At 40.1% G+C, this 16831-nt stretch overlaps 2 protein-coding genes across 2 annotated transcripts; both read right to left on the bottom strand.

Moving 5' to 3' along the window:
• Positions 1-458: 458 nt before the first annotated feature.
• On the bottom strand, positions 459-1727 carry LOC145161360 (Fasciclin-like arabinogalactan family protein). Its single transcript, XM_079080867.1, has one exon. The coding sequence runs from the start codon at positions 1311-1313 to the stop codon at positions 711-713; it is 603 nt and encodes a 200-aa protein (XP_078936993.1). The 5' UTR covers positions 1314-1727; the 3' UTR covers positions 459-710.
• Positions 1728-2173: 446 nt separating this feature from the next.
• On the bottom strand, positions 2174-3857 carry LOC145161361 (putative acetyltransferase At3g50280). Its single transcript, XM_079080868.1, has one exon. It carries the CDS (start codon positions 3772-3774, stop codon positions 2308-2310), a length of 1467 nt encoding a protein of 488 aa, XP_078936994.1. The 5' UTR covers positions 3775-3857; the 3' UTR covers positions 2174-2307.
• Between the last annotated feature and the right edge of the window lie 12974 nt (positions 3858-16831).

Consider the following 16831-nt stretch of genomic DNA (forward strand, 5'->3'; position numbering starts at 1 on the left):
TGGGAGTTGTTACGGACACTGTCACTAATTTAGGTTAGCCTGCGACAAAGTCGCACAAAAGACACTAATGTTTGGAAAAGTTTCAAAAAACGCATTGATTTTGGATATAATACAAAGAAAACAATAAAAAGAATTCTGATATTTGGACTGTAATATTGAATGTATAATATCATTTCCAAATTAAAATGTTGAAATCTATGAATCATTCGGTTCGTAACATTTCAAATAAAATTCAAACCTTATTTTTTGATTTTTTGAGCTTTTTGCAATTTAGTATTTGGTGAGACCATAAAAATACCTTTTAATAAGCTATTTGAGATAGTTTGTTAATAAGCTAATGTTGTGTTTGACGCTCTCAGGCTTTATATAAGTGAGGTGATTCTTCAACATAAGGTATAACACCTTCAATTGAAGGTTTGAAATTTCAGACTATTTTAATAGTTATTTAACAAGCAGAATGGTTAAAAAACTCAATTCATTAGTTCACAAAACGAGTTGAACATCTCATCGTGCACACCATCAATCCTACAATGAAGCCGTTGTTGTAGACTTTGTTGTAAACTTTGTGTAAATAGAACAGCAATGCCAACCAGTTTATGGTACTTTCTACAGTTGATCTTTGCCTAAAACCATAAACTATCAGACTATACATCATAAACATTACATGTAAACCAAAAAAGACTGCATTCTAAAGAGTAATTCAAAGTCTCTCAATCTTGATCATCATCATCATCAGGCCGAACAGATTGTTCAAAGTCAGCCTCCATAATCACCCCATCCATGACATGAATAATTATCTCGTTCTTCTTCAAATCTACCTGTTTTGATCGAATCCTGTTAACTATAAGCGTTTCATCAGGATCTTTTGATACATAAAGCTTTAATCCAGATAAAGAATCGCAGGTTATCTCTCTACTGTATGGCACAGACTCTGAAAGAATTTTCCATGGGACAACTGTGAAGCTCAATACACGGGTAAGTATTGCAAATGTATCATTTGCTTTCTCCCCCACCAAACTATCATTTACCCCTAATCGCAAATCACGCTCAAAAGCTACTTTTGAAGGAACAAAGATCGTAAATGGAAGATCTTGAGGCAGCATTTCGATCATCATGGTAGCAAACGTTCCTATCCTCTCACTGTTCTCTGGAATTTGGCTCAATTTCTTGAGCGTGATTGTAGTTCTGGCACCATTGCTGAATGATATGTCTGGAAGTCTAAGAACCGAAAGAATCAACACCAAAAAGCAAGAAACTGAAACGAATACAACAATAAACGCGATTGGGCTCTTGGAAGATCGACCTCGTTTCATTTTCAAAACCTCAGATCGTTACTCGTTAGAAAGAACACTTCATTGAGGAATTTCGCCGAACACGTTGTACGCAATTAAGCTACCACTCATGGTGACATACCCAAATTCAAATTTGTGATCTTTGACATAATCAAAGAAAACCCACATCCACCAGACGTAGTCGTGCTCCCACAAGCAATTATAAATCGGAAATGCTATCTACAAAATTCGAAATTGGGGTAAAAAGAGGTTTACCTCAAAAGAATGTCAAACAGTTCATCACCTTGAACAAGAACGTGATTTCATAGTTCTATCGATAGAACTTGACAAACTAACAAATGAATTTTTAGGAATTTATATTTAAGGTTGAATTTCAATGTGGGAGAGTGGAGATGAACCAAAATAGACAGAGAGAAAAGAAGCTCATTCCGAACGCAATTGACTTTATTGTGAATCTCAATGCCAGTCGTCAGGATTGGACTCAAAACATGGAAGATCTTTAAGCTAATTGGACCCCATACACAAAATTTAATCCATATAAGCCCAAATATATTATTTGTTGGGCTATCTTGAACTTTAACAAATTTTGTGAAAATGTTATAAAATAAATATGTTAAATGTGAACTTAAAAAACTATAATCTGTCCATAACATATTTGTTTCACTTGATTAATTGTTTTAACCACTAATCGGATAAAAACGTTTAGAATTAGATAACTATTACATCATAGTCAAGTATATTAGTTAAATTAATTAATTAATATAATATATTTATTAATAAATAAATGAATATTTTATTTTATTTTAACAATCCAAAATTGAATTTGTACTTTTGTGTAGTATTTTAAAACGAGAGATAGATGATTACAATAATAGAAATGATTGAAGAAGACAAAGAGATTATCTTAAATTAGGAATTAGATTACAAGCAGTTGAGATAACATCATTTTACAGATAAACTAATTAGTCCACCAAACAACATAGTATTTCACAAACAGACAAATTAAACATTAACATCAACAACACTGTACCGAAACGTACTGCATGAACTCTGGGTCCAATTCGAGTTCCGCCATTGTTTCCGGCGAAAGCACCACCTCCAAATCCACACTACCACCACCTTCCCTCCCGGGAAACGCAGATATCTTACCATCAAACTTGTTCGCTCTCCCGCTCCTCACCGCAACCGGTTTCCCCCACCCGAAATCATTATCAAACATCGGAAATCTTGGCGAACTGCCCATCGTCAGCATGGCTCCGTCGAAGTTCCCCAACGGAAAACACCGTGGGTCCTGCTCCCAATTGTATACAGAACGACGGACCATCGTGTCGTCATGGGATAACACGTTTTTGTTCAGTTGCTCGGCGCACCACCGGAGATCATGCGACAGGACATCACCGGCGGAAGCGTACGTCGGAATGCTCTGAATTGCGTTTCCGAAGTAAAGAGTTTCAAGCTTCGGTTCCAGCCGGTGACGGCAGTTCACCGCCATCCTGAACGTCGTCGTTTTAGAATCTGGGAATTTTCTTGCACGTGTCACTCCCCGCCATAACAACGCACATAAAGACTGAAAAGAAGAAATCTCCGGTACCGGTTCTGCTTTTGTGACGACGGCGTTTCGAATCCAATTACCGATTAACGCCGTCACCTTGTCGTCGGAAAGCTTAATTGGATCATTACTCTGTTTCCCCATTACTTCAGCAGCGTTAATTTCTCCATAAGAATTTATTTTTTTCCGATTGTTTGTTCTGTCTTTTAGTTTCAAAATCGATTCTCTGGTAAAACTAAAAACCCTTTCACAGAGTGGTGCAAACTCATCAAACGTGACTTTTAATCCATCGGCGGGGACTTTTAAAACCGCCGGAGAAATCAACACCGATTCACGGGTAAAACAAGGTTGTTTTGTGATCAATTTCACTCCTCTACAAACCTCTGCAAAAGTATTAATAAAATTCCACAAGGAAGTTCCATCGACAACCGCGTGATTAACGGAAAACCCAATAAAAACACCGTCGTGAAGCTCCGTGACCTGAACAGCCAAAAGAGGATTAAAATGGCCATCGTGGCTAACCATTCTGTCAAAGGCGAAAAAGCCTTTGACGGAATCGGGAACATGAAGAGGGGAAACGATATCAGTAACAGAGATATGAGTAGCATTGGCGTGAAGGAATTGAACACCGGCGTCGTTACAGGTGATATAGACGTAGCCATTGGCGTCAGTGATTAGACGGCCAGCGAGAGGTGGGAAATGAGTAAGAACTCTGGAGAGACCTTCTCGAAGAAGGAAGAGAAGATCGGAGATGACGATTGGAGGGCGGAGGAAGAGGTTGCCCTTCTGGATATAGTGGCAAGAAAGCATGGGAAGATCGGAAGCAGAGAGCTTGAGGTCAGGAAGGGTGGATTGTGTTGCCGGAAATACAGTTGATTTGGAGATGATTTGAATGAGTGAGTGAGAAACTGCCATTGGTGACTCACAAGGCATGGTTGAAGTTGTTTTTGTGGGAGAGAGAGAGAGAGAGAGATGGATGTGAGTGAGGATGAGGAGTGTGAGGAAATTGTAAGGCGGTGGAAAGGGTATAAATAGGGAGGATGGGTTCATGGTTCATGAACATGGTGGAGCTGCCATTAACATTTAACAAAGTTGATTCTGGTTGGAGTTGACCATGAAGGAAGCAGCAAAACTGAAAAGAAAAAAAAAATAAAAAAATAAAAAACCGACTGGCTGTCACGTGTCCATCTCAACATTTCCTAGTTACTCCAATCAAATTAACTCCCCCTACATTTCTTTTCTAACTGAAATCAAATAATCAATCATTTAAATACCATTAAATGTCAAAGGAATATTACTAAATTAAGAGGAAAAAGAAGAAGAAAAATGTTATTTTGTAATATTTTCTTTTTTTATTTTGTGATAATTTCTTTTTTATTTTTGTACTTTACTATAGGAATTGGTTTTTTAACTTGTTATTTTTATTCAGCAAAATTAATACGTGGACAATTATACCACTAACTCATTTTAAGTTTAATTTATTATATTTAAGAAATCAAAGTTTTTGAATTAATCTTGATCTCCCGATTCTCAAAACACTATCACAACCAACATGAGCTTACAACGAAGTGTTGCCCTATATGGAAAGAGACGGTTGTTATGGGACATCTACCATAAAGTTGTCGCATTAAACATATTGAATCAGATGTTCTTAGAATCTGAGTTTTAAGATGACAATCAAAATCGAACCCACGTATTTGCGACAATGGTACACTATGAAAGAGAGAGAGAGAGAGAGAGAGAGAGAGAGAGAGGGAGAGAGAGAGAGAGAATTTAATCATATACAAGTCGTGCCCTCCATCCATATGTCATTAATTTCTCCATCATATACAAGTTGTTTGAAGGTCTTGCGTTGAAGTTCCTGTTGGTAATAGCTCAAACAACATCTGGTCCAATTTGATTCCAATGTTCTCGTACTAAAATACAGAATCAGGAATTGGAGACTCCACAATGATCCGAGTTTCCATCAAATATTTTGAATCTATATCCGATTGAATATTGCACTTACAAATGCATCATCAGTGGAAGAAATGGAAACATTGGCTTGGCGGGATGTGTACCAGCTTAAGATTGATTCAACTTCACTTAGACGGAGGGAATCTTTAACCTCTCACATTTTTAGTGTCACGTCTGTTTTTACCTCACTTACTTTTCACTCACCAAAAAGCAGGAAATTATCACATTTTTTCATTACCTTTCATTTTTTTAAATATATTTTATACAAATATTATACTCGTTTTATAAGGAATTAAAAACCATTAGTTTTGATATATTATTTAATATATATATATATATATATATATATATATATATATATATATATAGAGAGAGAGAGAGAGAGAGAGAGTTAGGTTCAAATGTTTCCAACAAGTATTGTGTGCTTCTAACAACCAATCAGAATTAAGAAAAAATAAATTCAATAAAAAATCATAAAAGGGTATAATAGTAATCTTATTTATGATAAATATGGTAAATAATTAAAATCATTAATAACCTTTAAATATGGAAATTCTGTTAATATACACTACAAAATCACCGAGAGATCCCTTTATTCGTCATCCTCCTCTTCTAAACCTAGTCCACCATACTTGTAACACCCATAAAATTTAAGCCAATTTAAAATATTTTAACTCGTTCAAAAACCATTAAGTTATTACAACTTGTTTTCAAAATAGTTTAAACATCAGAGTATCCCCAGAACCAAATCACAAAATCATGAAATATGAGGAGCGGTACGATCACGCATTTGCCTTGCCACGATCACCTGATGTACCTGAAACAATAAACTGAAACCGTAAGCTCGAAATCTTAGTGAGTCCCCCCCAAAATACTCGTACACATATAACCATACAAATACAGCAATGAACAACATACTATGGGTCCAATCAACCGTCAGGTTGGAATACCCCAGGCCCTCAACCGCCGGGTTGGAATGCCAACATACTACTAGTCCAATCATCCTCGGGATGGAATACTCTCGGCCCACAACCATCGGGTTGGAATGCCCACACACCTATACATACAATAACTACTATGGGTCCAATCATCCTTCGGGATGGAATACCCCAGGCCCTCAACCATCAGGTTGGAATGCCCACCTACTATGAGTCCAATCATCCTACCGGGATAGAATACTCCTGGCCCTCAACCATCAGGTTGGAATGCCCACCTACTATGAGTCCAGTCATCCTACCGGGATGGAATACTCCTGGCCCACAACCATCGGGTTGGAATGCCCACATACTAGCAAACATGTGCACCTATCAAATAACCATATAACAGTCTACAAGACAACATACTAGGGCCCTATCATCCTACCGGGATGGAATACCCTCTACTACTGCTCAACACGTGCACATATAACAGGTAATCTCCTACCAGCATACAGACAATCAGACCAACTACAGGTCACTAAGCATAGCCACATCGAATCTACCAGAATACCGATCTAACAGAGCATACCATCATATAGCCATCCTATCTACCAGGATACTGATCTAACAGAGCATACCATCTTATAGCCATCATATCTACCAGGATACCAACTAACATATCACAAAAGTAACTATCTCAACTAACAAATCAAAGGGCCGGCCTTGGTGCCTTAGACCCTTGGGTATAGTGAGGATAACTCACCTAGCAACTGCCGAACCGAACCACGAAAGCACAATCCCGAAGCACTGCCCCAAACTCCAACACCTATAGCCATCAATGATCCATTGACATGAATATCCAAATTACCATAATACCCTTGAAGGTCAAACTGGTCAAAGTCAACCTTCCTGATTGACCCTACTCGCCGAGTCAACCCACTGACTCGCCGAGTTCCTAAACTCAGAAAACTCCCATATCACGACTCGACTCGCCGATTCACCCCATGACTCGTCGAGTTCAACAATTTCTGAGTCCTATCATGTCCAACTCACTGAGTCACCACTCAACTCACTGATCTGAGTCTTAACCAGAAGAGGTTGGGGTTTTGCGTTCTAACTCGCCGAGTCCAAGAACAGACTCGCCGAGTCCACGACAATCTTCAACAGACTCGTCGAGTTGTTCCTCCAACTCGTCGAGTTCATGCCTATCTTCATATGACTCGCCGAGTCCACCCAAGTGACTCGTCGGGTCTCTTCAGTCCTTTATTCATACAGAGGCTTTTCGAGCCATGCAGGGGCTCCAAACTGTAGATCCACTCTTCTAGGGCATGACTTTCACGTAAAGTTGCAAACTTTGCGTGGAAACAAAAAGCTATAGGCCCAAATCAATCTAGGGCTAAGGTTTAAGACAAGGATGCTTCACCAACAAACCAAGGGCTGATACTTTGTGAGTCTCTGGACCAAGACAAGTCTAGATCTGAAGTAGCAACCTCAGATCTAGACCCCTAACCCGAATTAGATCCTTAACATGCCAAAATGGCCCTAAATCTCATTCTTGAATAGATATAAATGCAATAGAGTCAAGGTAACAGCTTGTTACCTCCAAAAATGTGTCCAAGCTGAAGTAGATTCTGGATCTACACCAATCCCTTGATGCCAGCCTCTTGATCTTCAAGCTCCCTTCTCAATATTCCTCCTCCAAAGCTCAAATCTCTTTAACAATGGAAGCTCACACGATTTTATGGTTTACTGACTCTCAAGGGAAATAAGGAGGCTGAAGGGAGGACATATGGTCCTTTAAATAGGGTGCAAACCCTAAAATCAGGGTTTTCTCTTCCCAGCACCGACTCGTCGAGTCCCGCTGCCGACTCGGCGAGTTGGTCACTTAACACGTGGCCAAAACCCGCTCCGACTCGACGAGTTAAGATACCTACTCGTCGAGTCTACTCCTTTATTTACACATAGCACCCCGAGCTTATATTCCTGAATTTGGGATGTTACAACTCTCCCCCACTTAAATTAGGCTTCGTCCTCGAAGCTTACTGCAGTATATGATTATGAATATACCTCTTGCACTGCAGTCTCCGATTTCCCAATCAACTCAGGTCCTTCCAGACCCTACCACTGTACCCCTTTTAAAATAAATTCTTCTCGTGTGGTATCCTTGCCAATACTCCTGGCCGACCACCGGCCTTTTCTACTTAATGTCAGAACACATCAATCCAGTATCACCCGATGATACTGCCACCTTCCTGACATGAACACACCTTTGAGACTTGCAAAAGTTAGACACCACAATAATCCACTGAGCTCTGCTATAACACTAATCCACCTTTCATCCGCCCAAAATTGGTGATAACCCGGATAACCTGCAATAGGGAACGAATCATGTTCCCATCCCGAATCTATTCCCTTTTTACAATGACTGGATACTGCATCCTTCAGCTTCTAGCAACTCCCATGAATCAACCAGCTATATCACATAACCATTCGTACCTAGCTCAATCAGCTTCGGGCTGGAATACCAGGTACGCCTATAACGGGTCTAGTCATCCCAAGGATGGTATACCCTCGCATTCTCACGCATGTTTGGCCCAATCAACCCTCGGGTTGGAATACCAAACACTCTAGGTCCAATCAATCATAGGGTTCGGTCATCCTCATGATGGAATACCCTAGATTGGAATACCACTACTCACATAACCCATGCCTACAGCCATACTTGAAGCCTAAGGATCCAACCTTGCAGCTCCCTCAATCTACTATGATTCGACACAACCGAGTGTAACTCGCCCAAAACTCGACATCATGTCTACTCCAAACGTACCCTGACCGGGAACATTACTATCGCGATCTCTAGGTCCATGACCTACGACTGGAATATCCTCACACGGTTCTCAGCGCCGGTCTAGACTGCTCCCGAGTCTATCAACTCCGCTATCTCTAGCTCCTCTATCCAAATCTCCAATCTGGAGCTACTCACCTTCTCCTCTTCCAAGGAGACCTGAACCATGACTTCGCATCATCAGTCGGTGCCGAAATGTCGGAACCTCACTCTACATCGTCCACTTGTGGAGCACGTCGCTATCCCATAACACGTATATATACTCAGAAACTGATTGCATAACCTACAATCCATAAAAAGTCTTCTGCATGCCCCTCAACATTTTTGACACTTGAGAACAACCCCACTGATTGTTATAGCATAGCAGTATCCTCACTGCTCACTCAAAGATCCACCATACATACAGGGTTCTTACCATAACTGGAATGCCTCAACGCACCACTTCCCGTAACTGACATCCAAACTGCGTCAGGCGACTTCCTTCCAAACCACGCCCCATCCGAGAATTTCCAATTCTCCCCCCACTTAGAGCACTAACTACTGTCTACCGGCGGCGAAGCTGGTACGCGACTCAATCGTCCCAATCCGAGACAACGAACTTCAAGGGATCCGAGTTCCCGCTGATGATTCCGAATCTCTGGATCATGTCCTTCCTCTCTCTTGAATGCATCACCAGATACTATCCCTCTATAATTTCTCAATAATAACTTCTCACTATCATCTACTATGCTCTAATGACTTATGCAGGAAACAAACAACTCAAAATAACATGAACAAGATATAGAAGAAAAGACGTACCAGCTGTCACCTCTGGCGCTGTCCCGATCTCCTCGACCACAAGCTGATAAGCACGCCCTGGAGCCTTCGGAGGCTCTACTCGACCCTGACCCCCGTCAGTAAGTCTCAAAGTGGCTGGTGCTGGGACCTGCACTGGCCTGGCAGCCAAGAGAGGACACTGGGCCTTCATATGGCCCACCTGATCACAATGATAACAAAGTCGGACTCCGGCAGCTGGAGCCTGCTGCCTGCAATCCCTGGCTATGTGGCCCTCCTTGCCACACTTGTGGCATCCAGAAGAAGATCGACAAACTCCATCATGTACCTTACCGCACTTCCCACAAGTGCGACTCCTCTGACTCTCCTGACGATAATCAGCAGCCCTCATCCGTTTCGGCACAGGCTGCGACTGCACCGGGCCCTGCCTCTGCTCCTTCAGCTAGAGCTCAATCTCTAACTCGCGCCGCATGGCGGCCTCCTGCAACTCCAACAAAGTATCACATCTCTGCATGGACACAAACTGTCTGATGTCCCTCTTAAGCATGCTCAGATACCGGGTCATCTGAGCCTGCTCCGAAGCAAACTCAGGGCAGAACATCGCCCTCTTCGTAAACATCCTGGTGATCTCCGTCACCAACTCTGAATCCTGTCTAAGCTCCAAAAACTCCTGAGCCAATCTTTCCCGCTCTACCCGCGGAACATAACGAGTACTAAACATATCCCGAAACTGATCCCAAGTCACTGCAGCTCGCTGCGCGTCAGAGTATGATCCCGTAGTCAACCTCCACCAATCCTTCGCCCCGAGCCTCAAAAGGTTCAGAGCACACCTCACCCTTTGCTCAGCAGGGCACGAACACGTGAAGAAACATCCCTCCACATCCGACAACCATCTCATAGCAACGATCAGATCCTGAACCCCGTCGAAGGTAGGGGCTTCGTATTATCGAAGTCCCGGTATTGGAAGCCCCGACCGGCTCCTCCCCCTGCCGCTGCTACAGCCGTTGTAGCTGCCGCGGTAGCCATCTCAGTAAGAGCTGCATAACGATCATCGAAGTACTCCCTCATAGCGGACTTAATACTCCCAAACAACTCCGGGATCTGACCCCGGACAATCTCGACCACCTCCTCGCGGATGATCTCCCTGACCCGATCATCTGTCAACACTGGCTCCCCCTGGCCGATAATCCCAGGTGCCACTGGGGCCTCCTGCTCACCCTGTCCCGATCCCGATCCGGATCTGATCACGACACGCCTTGTAACCACCATACTGAAAATAGAAGAGGAAGATATCAGACAATCCGCCTAGATAACCGGGGACCAACTCCCTTCTAAACCCTAGGGGTTGTGACTTCCTTGCTACGCGTATGGGTCCTGTGCTTTCAGTAGTATGGGCCCATACTACATTCCACACCTACCCATATTTGTCTCAAGTATCACCACTAACACCCTAATAATATACATAACATAACGAATGCTCAATCCTCACTCCTAGAGGAATGCTAAATATCTCATAACTGGCCTCCCGGCCTCTCACAACCCACCAATCCATGAAACTTCCACCAACCCTGCAACACTAGTGTATGCTAGCCATACATGACGCTGGACCCTATAGACTTTCGAATATCCAATCCTACCCTAAGCTCCCAATCAAACAAGAACAGAACATAAGGCCAAATCAAACATTCTCAGGCTATAAGATCTTAATTATGTATAACCGTGATGCATACACTAAGCAACTACAATAATGATGTCAATCTCACATAAAGGAAACCCTAGGCTAGCAGGCATCATGTAATCAGGCAATTCTATCATGCAATTCCTGAAGATCCCTAGCCTAGTACTAGCATGTTGTTCTAACATATCACATAATCAAATAATTGTATGGTATTTTGGGGTCTACTTACTGGCTCCGGCTGATCGTACACCCTGCATCCTCCCTTACTTATTTTGACAACCATTTAAAAACAATTTTGAAAATCTTTCCTTGATTTGAGACTGGATTCACACGAATGTTCCTCCAATTCACTCAAACCAAGGCTCTGATACCAACTTGTAACACCCATAAAATTTAAGCCAATTTAAAATATTTTAACTCGTTCAAAAACCATTAAGTTATTACAACTTGTTTTCAAAATAGTTTAAACATCAGAGTATCCCCAGAACCAAATCACAAAATCATGAAATATGAGGAGCGGTACGATCACGCCTTTGCCTTGCCACGATCACCTGATGTACCTGAAACAATAAACTGAAACCGTAAGCTCAAAAGCTTAGTGAGTCCCCCCCCCCCAAAATACCCGTACATACATAACCATACAAATACAACAATGAACAACATACTATGGGTCCAATCAACCGTCAGGTTGGAATACCCCAGGCCCTCAACCGTCGGGTTGGAATGGCAACATACTACTAGTCCAATCATCCTCAGGATGGAATACTCTCGGCCCACAACCATCGGGTTGGAATGCCCACACACCTATACATACAATAACTACTATGGGTCCAATCATCCTTCGGGATGGAATACCCCAGGCCCTCAACCATCAGGTTGGAATGCCCACCTACTATGAGTCCAATCATCCTGTCGGGATGGAATACTCCTGGCCCTCAACCATCAGGTTGGAATGCCCACCTACTATGAGTCCAATCATCTTACCGGGATGGAATACTCCTGGCCCACAACCATCGGGTTGGAATGCCCACATACTAGCAAACATGTGCACCTATCAAATAACCATAACACCCTTGAAGGTCAAACTGGTCAAAGTCAACCTTCCTGATTGAACCTACTCGCCGAGTCAACCCACTGACTCGCTGAGTTCCTAAACTCAGAAAACTCCCATATCACGACTCGACTCGCCGAGTCACCCCATGACTCGTCGAGTTCAACAATCTCTGAGTCCTATCATGTCCAACTCAATGAGTCACCACTCAACTCACTGATTTGAGTCTTAACCAGAAGAGGTTGGGGTTTTGCGTTCTGACTCGCTGAGTCCAAGAACAGACTTGCCGAGTCCACGACAATCTTCAACAGACTCGCCAAGTTGTTCCTCCAACTCGTCGAGTTCATGCCTATCTTCATATGACTCGCCGAGTCCACGCAAGTGACTCGTCGGGTCTCTTCAGTCCTTTATTCATACAAAGGCTTTTCGAGCCATGCAGGGGCTCCAAACTGTAGATCCACTCTTCTAGGGCATGACTCTCACGTAAAATTGCAAACTTTACGTGGAAACAAAAAGCTATAGGCCCAAATCAATCTAGGGCTAAGGTTTAAGACAAGGATGCTTCACCAACAAACCAAGGGCTGATACTTTGTGAGTCTCTGGACCAAGACAAGTCTAGATCTGAAGTAGCAACCTCAGATCTAGACCCCTAACCCAAATTAGATCCTTAACATGCCAAAATGGCCCCAAATCTCATTCTTGAATAGATATAAATGCAATAGAGTCAAGGTAACAGCTTGTTACCTCCAAAAATGTGTCCAAGCTGAAGTAGATTCTGGATCTACACCAATCCCTTGATGCTAGCCTCTTGATCTTCAATCTCCATTCTCAATATTCCTCCTCCAAAGCTCAAATCTCTTTAACAATGGAAGCTCACACGATTTTAGGGTTTACTGACTCTCAAGGGCAATAAGGAGGCTGAAGGGAGGACATATGGTCCTTTAAATAGGGTGCAAACCCTAAAATTAGGGTTTTCTCTTCCCAGCACCGACTCGTCGAGTCCCGCCGCCGACTCGGCGAGTTGGTCACTTAACACGTGGCCAAAACCCGCTCCGACTCATCGAGTTAAGATACCTACTCGTCGAGTCTACTCCTTTATTTACACATAGCACTCCGAGCTTATATTCCTGAATTTGGGATGTTACAATACTTCTCCCATCGTCGACTAATGCCCAACCCCACTGCAATCGATTATGGCTTATTTCCCCAACCCGGACGACAAGGTCAGAAGCACACGACCATGTGTGACCTTCGAGGAGTTGCTCCGCCTTCATCTCAGATTCGATGTCTTTCTATTTCAAACGAAATAGGGTTTACAAATCGGAACTCTGATTCATCATTGCTTAATCCAGGTCAACTTTGTTTCCTCCTTTTTTTGTTTTTATTGAATAATTTTGAGATTTCAAGAATTCCCTCCTAAATCAATGTGAGCATCTGCTCTTGAAACTTTAGGAGATTCGATTCCCTATGTATCTATTTCATTTGACATGTCAACTTTTGTGATAAGTCCCAAAAGGAAGAGGCTGATTCATATTCTCAATTGACAATTCTAGTGTTTTTCGTCTATGCTAATACATGTGTGTTTAATTTTTCAGATGATCACATCAAGTTGTTTCACCACTGGGGATGATGATGTTTAGGTTATAACCTGGAAGTGTTGGACGACCTGGGTAAACCTCATGGTATTGTTCTTAGTTTTTAGCTTTTTGAAACTGTAATGTTTCTTTTCTACTTCACCTGTTAATTTGATATGGTGTTAGTCAAATGGGGTCTTTATTTTCTCTATTTTGACTTTGCTTATGATTAGTTATTCCATAAACATGATGATTTAATTTGATTTCTTTGAAGTAATTTCATACTCTTGATAATACAAATTACTTGTTAGTATTTGAAGGTATACACTCTTTTATTGTAAATTTAGTCACATTCATGTATTTATTAATTACATATGTTGTATGTTTCATCAAATGGAGTATAAAGATTTGTGCATCTGATTTTGCCTGCCAAATGTTTGTTAAAATGCTTGAATCAGATATTTCAGCCAATTTTTTTTGTAATCTTTGAACTATCATATCTCTCTCATACTAGCTTGGAATGATCTGAAATTTGTTTCTGCATATTCTCCTTTGTGTTAGCTACAAGTTAGGTTCAGAAGTCATTTTAATTTGATTAATATTGGCTGAGTTATAGTCCTTCGAACATGCGATGTTACAGCTGTATTTTTAGCACTCTTTGTTTAGAAAAATTTGTGATCTTTGAACTGTCATATTTACCACATTCTAGCTTGTAATAAGCTGACCTTTTTCCAAAGTACCGTCCTCTGTGTTAGCTATAATGTAGTCATTGTGATTAGATTAAGTCGATAATTTGGATCAGGTGACTCGGGGAATACTTGATCAAGTGACTCGAGTACATTCTGTTAGAATAAATTAAAAGTCTTTAATGTCTAACACATTCTGTTAGAATTATAGTTTTATTCTGTTAGAATATACTGAAAGTTATACTATTTTAAATTTGATTATGTTTTTTTTTTTGGATTTAGGTTTTGAAGGGGTTGCCATTGATGTGGAAAATGAAGAAAACATGGAGAATGAGAGTATTCTAGCAGAATGTTGTTATTTATTAAGAATGTTATTCATTTTTGTTGATATTCTTTTAGAATATTTATAACTATATTAAAATGTATAAGACTTTTAGTCTGTAAGAATATGTATGAATTTGTATTTAAGTTCGGATGTAAAAGAATATATTAGAATGTTGTTATTTTTCAACCTCGGATTCAAGAATTTTGTTATTCTTCAATAATATTTTAATAGAATAAAATTATGAAAGAACATCATTCTAACAAAAAAAATATTCTGACAGAATAAAATCGGTTATTTTACAAATTACGTTAGAATTAAAATTAAATTAATTAAAAAAATCAGATTTTTAAAATTAGGAGAATTAATTATCCCTAAAAATCCGAAAATTTCCTTTTATAAATGTAGTTAAATGTCCAAAATACCCTTTTGCTAAAATTTGTGTGATTATATGGTATATGCTATTCCATTGTAATAGCATATACTCTCAAATCATGTCCATTGATTAATTCCATCCGTTGGTCCAGATCTGTGCATTCTAGCACACAATAGTTAGTAAAAACAAAATAACCTAAGCCTATATATATATATATATATATATATATATATATATATATATATATATATATATATATATATATATATAATTTTATAAATATTAAAAATCTAAAGAAAAAAAAAAGTTGACCAATCATAACAGGAGCCAGAGGGCGGGGTAGCCACCCCTCACCCCTTCCCCGCACACCCTAAACCATGGTGGCGATGTAGTTTCCCGTCGCGGTTCCGGTTCCCGCACACCTCTTCCCGCTAGAAGCAGCCACCGCTCGAAGAAGTTGTAACGCCAAAGGAGGAAGGCTTTCATTGTGTTAATCGTCATTTGGAAACAAATCAGTTTGGATTTTTCTCTCTTAAATATCATAAATTAAAAATAAACTCCATTGACTCCTCCCTTGAGCCTCGATCTTTCTTCTATTAAGCAACAAAAACTCGAAGAACCTCTTAGGTGAAGAACGCAACGGAACCTTGAAGAGGCGGTGAAAAAAGTGAAGCCCAAAAAGTCGATCAGAAGAAGAACCAAATAGGGACGATGTTAATTGGGATCGGTTCAGAGAGACGCTCATAGGGAAGAACGATGACATTTTCATTGGAAGGCGATGGCGGTGGGCGACACGCGTATGGGCCGAGGATGTTGTAGATGGCGGAAAATGAATGGAACGTGCACTGTTCCTAACTTTCATGTTAATTAATAGAGTATATGAATAGGTTAAAGGGTATAAATCTTCATACGTTAACTTTTCTATGGATGAATAAATAAAACCCGTGGGAAAATCACCTCCCTTTATTTATATACCGAAAATGGTCTCAAAACAACATTCATTTTATTGCAAAACAGATTTTCATATTATATAGAAAAAATCTTTACTATCTAGGTTCCACAAACATTAAGCAAAACCAATAATACTGTACAGTACTACAATTACTAAATATAAATAACGCACACATATTAATAAAAATACACATAAAGATAAAGAATTACCCAATTATTGTTTGGTATCAAAACTTTTAATAATCAACTTATTAAATTTTCTTATATTTTGAAAAAACAAATATTATTTTTCAATGTACTTTATTATATTAAATGCACCCAACATATACTACAATTGATTTAATTAATGAAAGTACACCTAATCAAAGTTTTCCAACATATATTACAAAATAAAGAAAACCAAAAAAAGTCGAATTAGATAACATATATCAGTCTATTTTCTTAAACCAGTTCGCTATCATCACACTATTCATACAAGAAGAGCATTAATTTGCGGTGTTTATTTGCTTGCTGAATAAATTCATACATTCTTTTGTGGTTGCCTTTTTTTTTCTATGGGTTCCAAGTATCCAACATTGGATATGTTCATTTGGATTGTAGGAATTTTGATAATCGATAAGGTACACCCCATCTTATGTAATTCATGTGGGGACACAATATCAAATGATGACATTATTTGCAACAATGTATTGATTTAAAATGTCTAAATCAATACGGAAGCAAGATCCATAAACACACATAAATATGTCCATGTGGCTGTTACAACTTCAACCAAAAGCCATAAGAAAGCAATGTCATAAACAACCGTACTCCATATGTTAGCCCAAAAAGGTATGTCCCAAAAGATGAGTCTCAAAGGC

Source organism: Lactuca virosa, chromosome 2, assembly GCF_052849685.1.
Source record: "Lactuca virosa cultivar CGN04683 chromosome 2, Lactuca_virosa_CGN04683_v6, whole genome shotgun sequence".
Taxonomy (NCBI): Eukaryota; Viridiplantae; Streptophyta; class Magnoliopsida; order Asterales; family Asteraceae; genus Lactuca; species Lactuca virosa.